Raw genomic sequence first — 18,476 nt, 5'->3', positions numbered from 1 at the left:
AAATGACAGTAAGAGCAGACAGTGGAGAGCACCAAAAGGCCAAGTGATGCTATATATATGCATATAATATCTTTAAGCAAACAAACTCAATTGCAAATTTACAGTTCTGTAATAGGGACTGGGAGTACAAGTAATGATTCTTAAGTGGACAGGAGCTAAATTTATGTTTAGCAGTGCTTTTATTTTTGTTGGAGAAGACAAAGTTATGCAGTCTCTCACATTTGAATGAACGCCAATATAACTTCTTTAGATCAACACTAAAGCTGGTTCACGTGTTGAACTATTCAACCCAGAGTTAAGAGGTAAACAATGCAGAAACTGTAGTTCTGACCAAAAAAACAAAAAAACAAAACTGAAGTATAATTTTAAACACTGTGCACACTGAATGCAATCTTAAGGAAAAAACAGCATAGTTGATTAATTTAGTAGGAGTAATGAGCTTTTTTCCTGATTTGCTTGTCTGCTACAGTACAGCCTTGTATAAATTACTTTCTGATAATTGTGTGCATAGAGTTGGAACTGGAACCGGATATTACATTTGAATTAGAAATGAACACTGGAGAGGATAAGGGTTTTTGTCAACATACTTTAAACACCTAGTCCATGCACATTCATTTGCATTATATTTCATTATATGTGAATAGTAAATCTGTACTTTTATTCTAGGCTCTAGAGCACCTTCTTAACAATGACTAACATCTAAAAGTGACTGAATTAAACTAGCTATTAGTTAAGGTCAATAAAAGTTACTTTAAAAACAGTTAAAATAAAATCCTAAACAAATGTACAGTTGGAAATATGGCCTGTTCAGAACAGTGTCACTCAATGATTTAAATGATTTAAAATGCAATTCTGCGAATAAAGCATCGGTATTAAAGTGAAATATATGGATCATGGTCATGACTGACACTAACCTTCAAAGTTAAATTTATACTATATCAATTCAGCCTGGAGGCAAATAGGTCAAGGGAAGTTTCACAGCAAGAACAATGATTAATTTGTTTAGTTAAAGAACAGTCTTCTAAAATAGGCCTTAATTAGTCAAAACATGATTTAAGTTAACCCATTTAAATAAAGAATTTTACTCCATCCATGTCTTACATTTCATTAGTACAACTGGACTCATTTGGGACCAATTACCATGAGAACTTGATTTCAACAGGCTGAAATCTGAGCCTGGCTAAAACACTGAACAGGAAGTAAAACAGACACCGTCTTCTGGTGGGCTACTATTTGATGTGGCTTTCACCTACACTACCAATCAAAAGTTTATATATATAAAAGGTGCGTCATGATGCCATAGAACCTTTTTTTGTCTAAATGGTTCCATAAACAACCTTTAACATCTGAAGAAACTTTCTGTTTTACAAAAGGTTCTTTGTGGCGAAAAGAAGGTTCTTCAGATTATAAAAAGGTAATAAAGAGACGGTTCTTTAAAGAACCTTTGACTGAATGGTTCTTTGTGGAACCAAATATGGTTCTTCTATGGCATCACTGTGAGGAACCATTCAAAACACCGTTATTTCTAAGAGTGTAGTATTGGTTAAGGTTACCATGACGTTAATTAGAGAATTGCTGAAAACTCGCTTTACAGGCCTAAAAGCAAAAAAAATTACTTTTGATGAAATTCTGGCCTGATACTGACTCACTGTAAATTTAACAGTCATGCTCAGGAAAGACATTTACAATGATAAAAAAATAAAAAATGAACTCATCTAACATCCTGTGACCTTCATGTACTTTCTTTCCTGGTGCGGACTGTATAATAACTAATTTCATGTGGCAAATCCTTTGCAGCGACAGGAAATGTTGACATATTTTCAACCCTAGACAAAAGCAAAAATAAGGTCAGGGATTTAAGACGCAAGGTAAGATTCAAAGGTTGAACCTGATAATTTTGGAAAATGTTTTGCAATCAAGCCTATATTATAAACATTACAACATAATCTTAAAATTATATTACATTTATAATAAAACTAAACGTCTATTTCTACATAAAACTGCATGCAAGAAATTGTTCTCTAAAGCCTTAGGTCTCCAGGAAAATCACTCTTAATGAGGTGATAATGAGGGGCTCCTGCCCCACCTTCAACCTGCAGAAACAGTTGCCATGGTAAAAATCTCAACATATGCCTTAACAATTACTGAGCAAGCAATGTATTATCTAAAGGTGCTAATAATGGTCACTCAGAACAATCAGGCGCCACCACATTTCTTCCAACCCTCTGTTAATTGCTCTCAGAAGACATGGCACGACATGTTAATGGATCAGCAATAGATTAGATTAATATAAACATAATGGCCCAGGTTTCACAGACAGGGTTTAGACTAAGCCAAGATTAGGCCAAAGTTCAATTAGGACATTTAAGCAATTAGAATAAATGTGATTAGAATAAAAACATTACTGGTGTGCATCTTGAGACAAAACAAAGGCACTAATATATTTTAGTATCAATCAGTGCAAAATTTTATTTTAGTTGAAACAACTCAGATTTACATTTTAGTCTAGGACTAGGCTTAAGCCTTGTCTGTGAAACCGGGGGCATATATAATATTAACAGATTATTTAAACAGACCAAGTTATTTTGATTATTTTAAGTATTTAAAGGGATAGTTCACCCAAAAATGAAAATTTGTTGTTTATCTGCTTACCCCCAGGGCATCCAAGATGTAAGCGACATTGTTTCTTCAGTAGAAAACAAACAAAGATTTTTAACTCAAACTGTTGCAGTCTGTCAGTCATATAATTGTAGTCAATTGTTACCAAATCTTTAAGAGCAAAAAAAACATACACAGACAAAACCAAATTAAACGCTGTGGTTTGTGACGATACATTGAGGTCTTAAGTAGGGCTGGGCGATATGGCAAAAATGTAATCTCGATAATTTTTTCCCACATTGAACTATAATGATATACATTTCGATATAAGCTGTTGATGTTGCCAGCTTTAAAATAGTATCCCAACAATGACTAAAGCCACAAAAATTAAAGGGTTCATTAAATTACATTTTAAAGTATAGTTTATTAACAAAAACAGATTACAGATTTGGCCTTAAAAATTAAAACAACTTACTAAAATAAATTAAAAAATAAAAGTTGTGACAGAGTATGGTAAATCAGAGTAAATGTACAAAATGTAAACATAAAATTATTGTAAAAACATAATTTGTAACAATTATTTGTTTATTTATTTATTATTATTATTAACACAATTGATTATTTTCTCTATTATAGGTTGAGCTATTTAAATTAGAGGCAAACACTGCATTTTGAAACAATCTACAGTATAAATAACAAAAAAAATACGACACAGTTCTTTCTTAATCGTATTAAGTGCAGACAATTCAGCCATAATCAAAGTAGGCTACTCTCTAAATATTCAAAGTGCAAATAGAGACCGAATATTTCAATCATGATACAGAGCTATAGACATAAACAACCTATTATAGCCTACATACTAATAACAGCCTAGATATGTCATGTAGCCTAATTTGCGTGCATTGGGGAGTCACTCTCTAAACAAGGGGGATTAAAATTGCTTTTGAATGCGCGTGCGTGTTTTGCTTTCAGTTTCAGTTTTAACAATCGCGCCAAACTCAGGCTGAGCTGAGTCACTTTTCAGATAGTCAAACCACTTATATAAAGGAATACGTGCTACCTTTTTTGTCGACAATTTCAACATCTTTGGATAATAACTCGAGGTTAGATTCACTTTCGTCGCTGCTTCGTCCTGGTGTTAAGTTTGCTTTGCAAAGTGCGGTAGGAAATGAACTTTGTACTTTGACGTGCACACGCACGCTGCACGCTGATTGACTGTTGTCGCATATTTTTTGCTGTGTGATTGGCTCTTAGATTAATCCATATCGAGCAAAAAAAGTCTAGAGCTTATCATCGTTATTAACAAATTTTATCGCGATTCGATATGATATCATTTATCGGCCCAGCCCTAGTCTTAAGACACATAACGATCGGTCTGTGCAAGGAACTGAACAGTATTTATATCAATATTTACCTTTGATCCACCAGAACATTCAGCTGTATGGAGCCCTTTCACAGCAGCCAGCGTTTGACGCGTCAACGTGCTCAGGCAATGTAATCGGTGAAAAGTCAACACTCCCAGATGAGTTCGCACAAGGAAACGTAATCTTTTAGTTTTTAATTGGTTGCCAGAAACAGGATAAACACAAGTAATTACAATTTTGAGAGGCCAATATGCGTCACGCGCCAGCTGTTGTGAACACGCTCAGGACAGTAGAACCTTGTGATGGATCAGAGGTAAATGATATAAATACTGTTCAGTTTTTTGCACAGACCGATTGTTTTGTGTCTTAAGATCTCAATGTATCACCACAAGCTGCAGGGTTAAATTTGGTTTTGTCTGTTTATGTTTTTTTTTTACTCTTAAAGATTTGGTAACCATTGACTGCCATTATATGACTGACAGACTGCAACGATTTGAGTTTAAAATCTTTGTTTGTGTTCTACTGAAGAAACAAAGTCAACTACATCTTGGATGCCCTGGGAGTAAGCAGATAAACAAATTCAAATCAAATTTTCATTTTTGGGTGAACTAACCCTTTAAAGCATGAGTGAACACCAATGAAAAGAGAACAGTTGACAGATCAAAAACAGTAGGACATGGTTTTGGTGTGCTAAAATTCCAGTAATCAGCACTGAGGTTAGAATCACTTGATGAGTCACAGCAAAATATCAAAAGAAAAATCTGTCTTGTGTACTGTGAACAAAGCACGGGTTTGTTGCTTTGAGTGGGCAGCATTTTTCAGATGTTCAGAGAGGCCCAACAGGACAGCTTATGAAGTCAAATACAGCAAACAGGTGAAATTATGTAACTGCTTTGAGCAAATAAACATGCTGGTTGAGTGGGCTGAAAAACAAACATGATCTGCACATTTGTAGGGCACATTAAAACTCACCGCCCGGCAAAAAACAAGGCCCACTTCCCTGCTCATTTACATATGTCACTTAACCAAGATATAGGCTAACACAGAAGAGGAGTCTTGCTAGTCTCAAACTAATTTGAATTTTCCAGCAACAGTTCACAAATGTTTTTGTTCATGAATTGTGATTGTAATTAATAATACAATTATTAATAGATGTATACAAATTGTTAATTGATGCTACTGGGTGACATAGTTATTGTAGCTGAAACACCTATACTTTTTATAGTAAAAAAATAAAATAAAAAAGAGATTCTAAATTTTTTTGACACATAATGTATACAATTAATTTTGTTTGGTGTTCATTCATCATCTTTATTTAAACTTAACCTTTATTAAAACACTTAATATACACATCGATATTGGCTATTCTACAGAATTGATTCAAACTGCTGTCCCACAACTAAAAAACACATTTAAAAAGCATTTTTTTTTTTTTATTAAACACTTTTTTTGGGGGAGTTATTCAATAAAATTGAGTTTTTATGTGTACAGCTGTTCAGAACTGTACTAGCTAACCATGTGCTGATTAGCATGTTTGAGCTAGGCTCAGAAGTATCTAAAATTGTCACTACCGAAACAGTCTCGACTGAACATTTGGTTAAGTTTCGGTAGTAAAATTTTTTGTTTTTAGGCGTTATCCCATAAAATTGTCACTACCGTAACAGTCACGACCGAAACATGCCATTGTTTTAGTTGTCACAAAAGGGAACACATGATCCTTTATTTGGTAGAAATAAACAATTTTAGTACAGTTATGCTATTTTTTTTGTATCTTAGTATGTTTTAGTTTGCAAGTTAAGATTTTGTAATGTGATGTGGTCGCTACCAAAACATTACCGTCACTACCGAAAATGTGCTGTGACGACCAAAACATGGGATGTTTTGTCAAAAATAAAGTATACTGAATTATCAACTAAAATTTTATGATGTTTGGTTCGATGTATATTCAAACTAATGAATCCTTAACTTTGACATCAGTATGATCGGCGTTTTGGGGAGAGGACAAATTTACCAAAACTTTCTGAAAACATAATATGAGAATTAACTGCACAATTACTAGAAATGTGTACCTTTGATATTTGCATACAAAATATGTAGAAAAAATAGTTTTTTTTCTAGAAGTTTCCAACTTTGAACCAATTCTGTAGAATGGCCCATATACAACTTTAACTTCTTACTAAATTATCAAAAAAGAAAAGTAAATGTGTTCTTTAACAAGCAGAGTCAGGTCTTTTATACATCACACAAAAATTATACAAGGATGATGCGATTGCATATTAATGTAAACAGAGAAATGTGGCTGCCAAAAGAAGGATATAATCCTAGCAAGTGTAAATATTTTACATAATTTATACACACACACACACACACACACACACAAGAGTGTTCAAATTACAGTCAAATCAAAAATTATTCATATATAATTTTTCATTTTTTTTTTTACTAATGGGTGCAGGACACTAGTTTATGTAAGGGAGAATAGTAAAATAAAGTAAACTGTGACATATTATAACCAAAAATTCTTCATACAGTGGACTACCAATAAAATTTTATTTGACATTTTGACCTGACCATGTTGTTACATACCTTTCTATCAAATTTATCTGACATTATCAAGGTGAATTTGTTCTGACACAGTTGTACTCTTGAGTTCTTGTCATATTTTATTAACTACAGTGAATAAACTATGATAAATGTAAGACATCTTGAAGGTGTCTGAATAAATTGTTTTGATTATAATTCATTTGTGATTATCAAGATGAAGATGAATTTGTTCTGACACCATTTAACGGAGTTCTTATCATATTTTATTATCATTTTCTAAACTATAGCGAATAAACTGGGATAATGTAAGAAATGTTAAAGTTACCACTAAAGTTACACTACAAGTTATTCAGTGTGTGCCAAGTTGCTCAAAAGTCACCAATGAGGAAGTCAAGCGTTTTCTGTTCATTATTGGTGGAAAACTAAACTTATAAATTTAGTGTAGACTTGTATATCACAAATATAAGCACTAACATTAGTGAGTACTGTTTAAAGTGCTAGACGCACCAAAAAACTGGATTCTTCCTGCCTTGACAGGATTGTGACAAATTCTTATATAATATTAAAAAAAAAAAAAAGATTAATTAATTTGTAATTATTTCCAAATGCAAATTTTTAGGAGGCATTTCTAATAGGTTAGAATTAACCTAATATGGGATGGGGATGTTGTATAAGCCACTGCACGGGCCTTTAAAAACAGTGATGGAGGGCTTATTGGCCACCTGTTACCTAACCATGCTTAGAACTACAAGGCTGAAGGAGGTTAATTATAGTTGATCCTTAGGAAATGACACTGCCTATGCCATTTAGTTCTTCCCATTTCCAAAGACATTCATTAGCTGATAAGTTCAATTTCAATAGTATTACCAGTAAGAGGTCATATAACCCCAATAAAGACCTTTGAGGAGTAAGCTACACTGATGCTCTAAAATGCAATATTTGCACACCAATAGGTCGAAATGTTGACGTCTGTATAAAACCTAATCTGCTCCTTAAGCATGTTGTTTTTAAAAAAAAATTTATTAAAGAACCCCGGTGATCAAGAATTGCTACAATATGGCGTGTATAGCATAGTGAAGTGTTCATAAACAAGAGGATCTGTGATTACTCAGTGTACTGAAGCCTGCGTTGATACAAAGCGCAACCTATTCAATAGCTTTGCGACAACGTACGATGTTTGGCGAAATGTTCCGAGCGTGTTCCGATCCAATCGGTCACTTACTTTCAGTGATCTTCTGCAATCCCAGCACATCCTCCGGGGTGATCGTTTTGTTCGCAAGCAATTCCTCCTCTGTGGTTACAGGGACCCCGACGTCTGTCGTGTTGCAGCCCTTCTTGACTTTCATGGCCTCGGATAAATCAGGGTTCGAGTTCGCTTTGCTGCCGCGGATGCTGTGGCGGTTATTGCCGCTGCCGGTGTCTCCGCTGCTGCTACTGCTGCAACTACCGGGATTAACGCCGCCGGACTTCTTAGAGCTCGATGGGTCCTGGCTGTTGCCTGTGCTGGTACAAGAATAGCTCATTATCCGTTCCTCCTCCTCCACCCCCCTGCTCCCCCGGTCTAGCAAAGACACAAAACAGTCACCCTCCCACACCCGAAGGGCTGAGCAGGTCGCCCGCTTAGAGGTATTTAAATCCTCCTGTTCTCCGCTCAATCTGAATCTCTCTCGCGCTCCAGCTGGGGGACGTACTACTGCACGTCGGAGGGGGTCGCCTGCAGTTCAGTGGCGCACGGCGAAAACAGATGATACTGTTTGACTGATCAATTTAGACTGCTTTGAGTGCAGCGCGTTGTATTTCTAAGGAAATAGTTTTAGATACAACCACTCATCGAGACTGGACTGAATTGGTCATTTAAGTATGTAGTGTGCGCCGGATATCAGATTTGAATTCTCCCCTGTTTGTCGTGTGGTATGATCCCAATTGATTCGTGAATTGTGTGAAGGTACATTAATGCAACTCAAAACAAATCAAATAAATAAAACGCAAATCCCAGCAAATATGAAAAGTTTTAACGCCAGTGTTATGAATTATATTATTTTAAAATATATAAATATATTTTAAACTAAATCTAATTATAACTTCAATTAAGCATTGTTTACAATTCATGTGAAAAGATCCATAGGAGTTAAATGTTTAATTCAACACTGTTTTTTAATAAAAATATCACAAATGAAAACGAAGCAATATCAATGAAGAATCATTTTTGGGGGAAAAAACATCCACCTTATCCAACTTATTCTTCAACTCGGAAGTACGGCTGCGGGCGAGATTTCCGGTTCATTAGCCACTAAAGGGAGATAAGGATTAGAATATCAACCTGCAGTAAAAGGTAAAACAGTTTGCACTACAAACCAGTTTGTTTATAAATAAGATAACACATTAAAATAGCCTACTATGGTAAGGCACACCAAGTTGCAATATCAAGGAGCAAAACCTTTTTGTACAGCTAAAAATAGCTGGACGTGGATGAAAATTTACAAATGGTTGCGTCCGTTCTTACAGGAAAAATAAGGTGGTATAAGAAAAATGTAATGAATAAATTAAAAGAAAAAAGAATAAGAAAACACTTTAATCATCTAAAGAATCGTTTACCACCCTAAAGTACTTTTTGTGTAGTAGAAAGGTTCTTGATGGAGATATGCCAATAAACAGCCTTTACTGATTTTTGTGTAGCGTTGAAGTTATGACAATCCACAAGGGGACGCCACACTACAGTACAACAAAAATTTGGTCTAACCTTACATATGACTCACAATCGTTAATTGGACTAAACACTTTATGATAAACATTTTATATACAGAGAATGAGACACTGATTTCTAAACGCTATGAGGAAAAAAATAACTCAAGCAATTCAGCAAATAATACAATTATAAGTGCTTGTAATTTCATGGTTTTGGTTTGCTTTAAAAGCTTTTACCAAATTATATAATAATATTCTTTAATTGAATGTTGTGCCTGCAATCTTGGAATAATTCAAACAACTCCATTTTAAGCTTCTTGGTATAATAGCCTATTATATTACATCTATTATTAGTATTATGATAGATTCATCTAGAACATCTACAGCTTAAAACACAGAACAAATGCATAAATAAATATAATCAGCAACATGTTTATGTTACAGTAATGTTCATACAGAGTTAAGTTTATTAATAATATGACTGAGAGGGTGTATGTTTGTCGAAGAGGACACACTCATTTTATCTCATGGGCCTGCTGAGCTGGCTCGTCTCTTTGTCATTACGGTGTGACTGCCCTCATCAGCAGAAATCCACACACACACACACACACACACACACACACACACACATGCACATACAGACATTTTTACACACAACCAGATCTACATTTGACACACACACACACACACTCACGCAGAGCTTAACAGATATACACATTATACACATTCAACACACACACACCTCCACCCTAAACAACAATGTGCTGACCACAGTCTGTGTACAGACATTGTTTAGCAAAGAGACCTAGGTTGAGGTTGCAAGCTGAGCATCAGAAGTCATTTCACAGTGAATGCTAAAACAGTTTAAGTAATTTCAAATCACAGACTGAAATGTTTAGGTCTATACACTTTCAAAGTTCTAAATAAAACAGTAATTCGACTTCAAAATGTCATATTAATTCAATGCCGTCCTTTGTAATTATTTGTGAAATTAACTAGCAATTAAGTAAAAATTGTATGTAAATGTTCACTGGTACATCGTTTTCTTAAAATCCATAATTTTTTTTCTGAATTTGACATACGTTGCAGTGCGACACAGTTGATTTAAACTGCTATAAAGAATATATTTGTCTGTTTTTAAAGTCAAGCAGTGAAAAACACACAGATTCATATTAGCATCTGCATTGCCATGTTTTTCCATTTATGGGTCAGAAACTCATCCGCATTACTCATTGCATTAATTATACGTCGCCTCCGTAATCTGACCAAACCCTAGAAAACATGTAAGCAGCGGCTTGAAGTTTGCACTCAGATGAACTGTGGAGACTGGAAATTGGAAATATAAATATTCATTATTGTTTACACTACCAGTCAAAAGTTTTTGAACAGTAATGTTTTTAAAAAAATCTCTTCTGCTCACCAAACCTGCATTTATTTGATCCAACGTACAGCAAAAACAGTAATATTCTGAAATATTTTTACTATTTAAAAAACTGTTTTCGATTTGAATGTACTTTAAAATGTAATTTATAACAGAATTTTTAGCATAATTACTCCAGTCACATGATCCTTCAGAAATCATTTTAATATTCTGATTTGCTGCTCAAAAAACATTTATTATTATTATAGTTGAAAAGGAATTTTTTTCAGCTGTCCTTGATGTGTAGAAATTTCTGAAAAACAGCATTTATCTACATAATATAATTTATCTATTATAACAGAAATCTTTTGTAACATTATCACTTTTGATCAGTTTGAAGCATTTTTGCTAAATAAAAGTAGTAATTTAAAAATTATACTGACTCCAAGCTTTTGAATGGTATAGTGTATAATGTTACAAAAGCTTTTTATTTCAGATAGTTGTTGATCTTGGAATCTTTATATTCATAAAAGAATAAAAATGTACTCAACTGTTTAAAATATTGATAATAATAACAAAAAAAATGTTTCTTGAACAGCAAATCAGCATATTCTAATCTAAAGAAACAAGTAGTAATGATGCTGAAAATTTAGCTTTGATTACAGGAATAAATTGCATTTTAAAATATATTCAAATAGAAAGCAGTTATTTTAAATTGTAAAAATATTTCACAATTTTACTGCTTTTGCTGTATTTTGCTGTATTTTTGTAAATAAATGCAGGCTTGGTGAGCAGAAGAGAATTCTTTAAAAAACATTAAAAACTTTACTGTTCAAAAACTTTTGACTGGTAGAGAAGATTATTGTCATTTCATCTCAGGCTTCAACAAATTCATTAAAACCACATATATAGTAAGTAAAAATATATTTCAATGCTGTTTTTAATATAACTTTTTCCTTGTGGAGCCTTTGAAATATTAAATACTCGCACATATATGTGACCTAAAATTAGATATTAGTAAACATTGCTATCTTTATAGTGTAAAAGTGATCAACAGGTAGTGTAACATGAGAGCTGGTCGTATGGCAGCTCCATGGCCGCTCATTGGACGAGATCACTTCATTGTAAAGACTATATGCAGAGGAAAGAAAGGTCGGAAACAAAAGGCATCCAAAGCAAAATGCTGACAGCAGCCAGGGTCTGCGAGTCAGAGAGCCCCATTGAAGCGGCGTCTGTATAAATAGCCCCACAGATGCCTGAGCAAGAGACTGTGTGGTGGATTCCCCTCAACGCATACAGCTCATTCTGTTGGGTAAGTCTGGTAAACCCTGCACCTCTGCCAACTTTAAACCAGATAGTGATTAAACAAGCTCGGAACACCATAGTGAGCATTAAATGATAAATCAAACAGCGATCCACTGATGCAATCAGACATGCTCATTATAATTATGATAAAGGAGATACTTATGATTTAATGAGTTATTTGAACAAGACTGTTTTCATTAGCAGACCTGATGTGTGTTAGACAGTAATATAAGCCACTTGGGTTAATTGATCCAGCAGTGTTCAGGCTTGTCACAAGCACTTGTACTTGACAAGCACTTGTACTGTTTTTTTTGTTTTGTTTTTTTGTTTTTCACAAAGTAGAAATGTATGACAGTTGATCATCATGTTTAGCATTTTAGAGATGTTAAAGTGTTGCAAACTCTTCTGACGTGATGTCTAATTCTTTGTGTGCAGGTCAGTCAGCGCTGAGATATCTGAAATAATGGCTCTGACAAACCCTATGTCAATGCCCATGGGACCATGGAAGGTATAGTGAATTTATTTGTTTATTTAATTCATTATTATTTTTAGAAGAACAAAATGTATTTAATTTAATTTTTTTAAATGTATTTTATTTTATATTATCTTTTATTAATTTGATTTATTGTTTTATTTTATAACTTGTGCTTACCCAGGCTGCATTTATTTGATAAAAAAATTAAATTAAATTAAATTAAAAAGATAAAATAATATATATATATATATAAATAATAATAATAATATAAATTAAATGTTAAAATATATTCAGATAGAAAACAATTATTTTAAATTGTAATATTTGTAAATATTACTGTTTTTATTGTATTTTGATCAAATAAATTTTTTAAATGTATTTTATTTTATATTATCTTTTATTAATTAGATTTATTGTTTTATTTTGTAACTTGTGCTTACCCAGGTTGCATTTATTTGATAAAAAATTTAAATTAAATTAAATTAAATAGTTAAAATAATATATATATATATATATATATATATATATATATATATATAAATAATAATAATATAAATTAAATGTTAAAATATATTCAGATAGAAAACAGTTCTTTTAAATTGTAATATTTGTAAATATTACTGTTTTTATTGTATTTTGATCAAATAAATTTTATAAAATATTTGATAAAATAAAATAAAATAACAAAAAACAATAACATAAAGTTAAAAAGATAAAATAATATTTGTATTCTGATTAAAATGATTTCTAAAAACATCAGAATAAGTTCTGAAGGATCATGTGACACAAAAACAATCTTTATTATTCCTAACTTTTTGACTGCTCATGAATTTAAAAATACAAAAATAATTTAATCAATTTATTTTATTTTTAATAATTTATTTCATTTTTATTTAATGTTTTATTTTGTAACTTATGCTTACCAAGGCTTTATTTATTGATAAAAAAAATAAAATAAAATTACAATAACATAAAGAAGATAAAATAATATATTTATTCACAATATTACTTTTTTATTGTATTTTTGATCAAATAAATGCAGCCTTAGTGAGTAGAAAAGAGTTATTTCAGAAAAAGATTTAAAAATTCTTATTTATTCCTACTTTCTTGTGACTGCTCATGTATGAATTCATTTTGAGAAAAAAAATCAGGCTACATTTATTAAATTAAATTAAGTTAGGTTAAGTTAAGTTAAGTTAAGTTAAATTAAATTAAATTAAATTAAATTAAATTAAATTAAATTAAATTAAATTAAATTAAATTAAATTACAATAAAACAATAACATAAAAGCATAGGAGACTTCTTCCAGAAAAAATATTTTTTTTAAATATTTTATAAAATAATTAATTATTCTTAAGTTTTTGACTGCTCATGTATGAATTTATTTTGAGTTCAAAAAAATTCTAAAATAAATTAATTTATTAAAAATAAATACAATTTGGAACAAACTAAATGGGTATTCAATTAAATCATGTTTCTTTCCCAGATTACCGTTTATGACCAGGAGCATTTCCAGGGCAGACGTTGTGAATTCACCTCTTGCTGCCAGAACATTATGGAGTACGGAATGGAGACTGTCCGCTCCCTGAAGGTGGAGTGTGGCGCGTGAGTAAAGCAAGCACCTTTAATTACCTGGGTAAATCACTCTTCTTTCCAACCCCGTCTCCTAATGGTTTCTTCTGGCTCTAGCTGGGTAGGTTTTGAGCACTCTACCTTCAATGGCCAGCAGTTCATCCTGGAGAAGGGAGATTACCCTTGCTGGGAGTCCTGGAGTGGCAACAATGCCTATCGCATTGAGAGGATGATGTCCTTCCGCCCCATCTATTCTGCTGTGAGTGAGACCATCTGCACCAGAGACACAAAATACACCCACCAGCATCACTCTGATCATCACTATTTCTGAACACATTTACATTTTTTTTGTTTTAGTTGTACATACATGGGATTAAATCGAATTGAGAATGAACTGAATTTGATTTGAGCTAGGAAACAAATTGTGAAAGGCGTAATTGAGATTGAACTAATAATCAGAAATATTAGAAATATAACACTAAAATATAAAAAAGTCATAAAATATTAGTCTAATTTATATAAAAATGTAAATATACTAACAATAAATTGAATTGAGAGTAAACTACATTTGAAGTGAGCTAGCAAACAAATTGCAAAAAGCATAATTGAAATAGAATTAATTAATCAGAAATATTAGAAATATAAAACTAAAAAATTTTTTTTTAAAAGAAAAATAAAATAAAATATTAATCTAATATAAAAATGAAAAAACTAAATTTATTTATTGATTTACTTATGTACTTACCTACATATACATGTTTCATTCATTTTTATTAAATTATTTAAATAATTAAATATAATTCTAATGTATATAAAAATATTATTAATCAGTGTTTGACATTTTTATTTTTTTATTTTTTTATTTAAATACATACATACACGTTTTATACACTGGGGTATAATAAGAAATACTATAATTAAAAGTATTTGTTTAAAAGTAATACAAAATTAAATATACTTCTGATTTATTAAAAAAACGTTAATAATTAGTGTTTGAAAATTTTTATTTATTTATTTATTTACATACATACTTCATGCACCATGGATAAAATACGAATTCTAATGTATATAAAAATATGAATTAGTGTTTGAAAAGATACCTTTATTTAGTTATTTACATAATTTACATACACATGTTTCATACACTGGGGGTATAGTAAGAAATAGTAGAAATAAATTCAAAAATATTTGTTTAAAAAGTAATAAATAATTAAAAATAATTCTTATTAATATAAAAATATGAATAATCAGTGTTTGAAAAGATACCTTTATTTTTTTATTTACTTGTTTCATACACCGGGGTAAAATATGAATTTTAATGTATATAAAAATATTATTAATCAGTGTTTACAAAGATACCTTTATTTATTTATTTACATATACATGTTTCATACACCAGGGGTATGGTAGGGAAATATTAGAAATATAAATATAAAACATTTGTTTAAAAAGTAATAAATAATTAAATATAATTCAAATGTATATAAAATATTAATAATTGATTTATATTTATATAATTTACATATAAATATTAAAAATTAGTGGTTGAAAATATATTATTTATTTATTTGTTTATTTATTTACATAATTTGCATATACCTATTTTATACACAAGGGGTAAAATAAGAAATATTAAAAATATAAGTCTAAAATATTTGTTAAAAATCTAATGTATATAAACATATATTAATAATCAATATTTAAAAAGCCAACTCTGCATATTTATTTACATCATGTTATCATACATACTAGGGCTATCAAAATCTAAACTTTAGAAATATAAAATATAAAAAAACAATAAATAATAAAATATATGTAAAGTCTATATAAAGGTTTTTAGAGAAGGATTTGTTCATATATAATTTGCTTGATTTTATACAACATTTTATTTCCCTGTTTTCTGTTCTAAGTTTTTCTGAATTATGTTGTGACAAAATTTGATACCCAACATTTTGACTCTAATAATATGTCAGCAAAATTCAACAAGAATTTTGAAACTGACTTCATCCAGTGTTTCTAGAAATGTATGCAAATTACCACAATAATGCCTCATTTGCATATTTAAACCTAACATTTTAGCAAACCTGTAATACAAAAAATGTTTGCAATTATCAAAGCAATCAATCAACTGGGTAAGTAAGATGATAACTATTAGTTTTTGTTTTTTTACCTAATTCACCTGCAGTGTCTCGCCACAAACTTAAAGCGAACTTCAAATCAGATTTTCCTCAAAAGGGCATTCAACAAGTTGCATGTCTTTCTTTCTCCATTGTGAAACAGATGCACAGCGATTGCCGTATGACACTTTTCGAGTGTGAGAACATGACCGGAAAGCAGTGGGAGGTGTGCAGTGACTACCCCTCCCTGCAGGCTATGGGATGGTGCAACAAGGAGGTCGGCTCCATCCAAGTCATGAGTGGCGCGTAAGTACGATCTGATGGTTTTGTTAGGGTCAACCATTTTGGGTCCAAAAATGGAGTCTGCTTTTCTGTTTTTCTGCTCTTGTGCAGCTTTTGATCTATATCTGAACAAGCCTGGCGTCACTGTATTCGTCACTGCATTCGTCAATGTTCAAGATATCAAATGCTCCACTTGGCCTCCATGGTAACATTCCGCCTCTCTGTTCCTATTTCTCTAGCTGGGTATGCTACCAGTATCCTGGTTACCGTGGTTACCAGTACATTATGGAGTGCGACTGCCACGGAGGCGAGTACAGGCACTACAGGGAGTACGGCTGCCATGCTCAGACCCCTCAGATCCAGTCTATCCGCAGGATCCAGCACTGAGAGGAACCAGCCGTGTCTATCCTCCCTTCTCTCCCTTCTTCCTCCTTCTGAGCCCTTTAAACTTCCACTTCCTCCATCCCTCCGTTCCCAGCCATGCAAGATGGTTTGTTGACCCAGGCGGCAGGCTGGTATACTGGTGCTACACTAATGTAACAAGTCCACAACACGTTTTTTTAACCACTACACGAGGAAAGAAAGACAAACTATTGACGGTGGGAACGATGAGAAAACAAGCAGAAGATAAAGTCCTGTTTGATGACAGCCGAACAAACGTGGTGCGGTGAGAAGCCGGGAGCGTTGCTCTTCATCATCATGATCAGAGCCGTTGCAGTTTTCATGGTCAACTTCTGTATGATATTTGATGAATAAAGAACATAAAATCTAAAGAAACTAAAAAAAACTGAATAATTGATATCAGCTGACTGTGGTGTGCCGATCTTTCCTGGCCTAAATGAACATTAGAAGAAACACTGAACTCTCACAGAAAAGGTGTAATGAATTGTCTAACATTAAAATTTGAAATGAAAAGATATATTGTCTCAGAACTATTACTAACTGTATCAACATGTAAACTGATTAGGAACTGTAATTAAATAAATAAAAACAATAATTATATATATATATATATATATATATATATATATATATATATATATATATATAAAAAAATTCTGATATAAATACATTTTACATTAGACATTTTAAATAAGTCTCTTCCGCTCACCAACCCTGCATTTATTTGATCTGAAGTACAGCAAAAACAGTACATTTTGAAATATTTTTACTATTTAAAATAACTGTTTTATATTATATTTATATACTTATATTTTTATATTATTGAATATATTTTAAAATGTAATGTATTCCTGTGATCAAAACAAAATTTTCAGTTCTATCATCAGTTTCAGCTCGTCTTCAGTGTCACAATCTTTTAAAAATCATTCTAATGTGCTGATTTTCTGTTTAAGAAGCATTATTATTATTATTATTTAATTTTTTTTATCATCATCATCATTATTATTATTATTAATATTATCATCATCAATATTTAAAACAGTTTAGTTTTTTTAGGATTCTTTGATGAATAGAAAGATCAAAAATCAGCATTTATCTGAAATAAAAAGATTTTGTAACATACAATTCAAAATCTTGGAGTCAGTATAATTTTTTATTAATATATATATATACTATATTGTGTGTGTGTGTGTGTGTGTGTGTGTGTGTGTGTTTATATTAAAACTTATAGAAAAAAATATTTAGCAATGATGCCTTAAATTGATCAAAAGTGATGATAAAGACATTTATCATTTATATGCTATTCTTCTGAACTTTCTGTTCATCAAAAAAATAAATTCTACTCAGCTGTTTTGTAATAATAATAAGTGTTTTTGAGTAGCAAATCAGAATATTATAAAGATTTCTGAAGGATGATGTGACTGGAGTAATGATGCTAAAAATCAGCTTTGAAATCACAAGAATAATACATTTTAAAATAGAAAACAAAAAATATTTAACAATTTTACAGTTTTTGCTGTACTTTTGATCAAATAAACGCAGGCTTGGTGGGCAGAAGTAAAAAAAAAAACATTACAAATCTTACGGTTCAAAAACTTTTGACTGGCAGTGTACTTCAGAAAAATTAGTTAAATTGACAACCACCCCTTAAAAAATGGCAGTGGTTTAATCCAAACCTTGGTTTGACCCTGTGAAAACCAATTTCATACTGATTGTGCCAAGTGGAATCTATTAGTGATCCTAATTTTAATTCAAATCGTTTAACCTCAGT

General features: G+C 31.6%; 2 protein-coding genes across 2 annotated transcripts in view; one reads left to right on the top strand and one right to left on the bottom strand.

Moving 5' to 3' along the window:
* Positions 1-8,170, bottom strand: part of unc119a2 (unc-119 lipid binding chaperone a2) — a 36,379-nt gene extending 28,209 nt beyond the window's left edge. The window contains exon 1 of the mRNA XM_073824584.1: positions 7,729-8,170. Within this exon, the coding sequence (XP_073680685.1) occupies positions 7,729-8,029 (301 nt within the window). The 5' untranslated portion in view covers positions 8,030-8,170. The remainder of the gene's footprint in view (positions 1-7,728) is intronic.
* A 3,617-nt stretch (positions 8,171-11,787) lies between these two features.
* On the top strand, positions 11,788-17,222 carry cryba1b (crystallin, beta A1b). The gene is made up of 6 exons (XM_073824469.1): positions 11,788-11,863; positions 12,292-12,364; positions 13,819-13,937; positions 14,022-14,163; positions 16,185-16,327; positions 16,543-17,222. The coding sequence occupies exons 2-6, from the start codon at positions 12,320-12,322 to the stop codon at positions 16,688-16,690; spliced, it is 597 nt and encodes a 198-aa protein (XP_073680570.1). The 5' UTR covers positions 11,788-11,863; positions 12,292-12,319; the 3' UTR covers positions 16,691-17,222.
* The last annotated feature ends 1,254 nt before the right edge of the window (positions 17,223-18,476 follow it).

This window comes from Garra rufa, chromosome 19 (assembly GCF_049309525.1).
Source record: "Garra rufa chromosome 19, GarRuf1.0, whole genome shotgun sequence".
NCBI classification, from domain to species: domain Eukaryota; kingdom Metazoa; phylum Chordata; class Actinopteri; order Cypriniformes; family Cyprinidae; genus Garra; species Garra rufa.
This window is presented reverse-complemented; position numbering and strand designations above follow the sequence as displayed.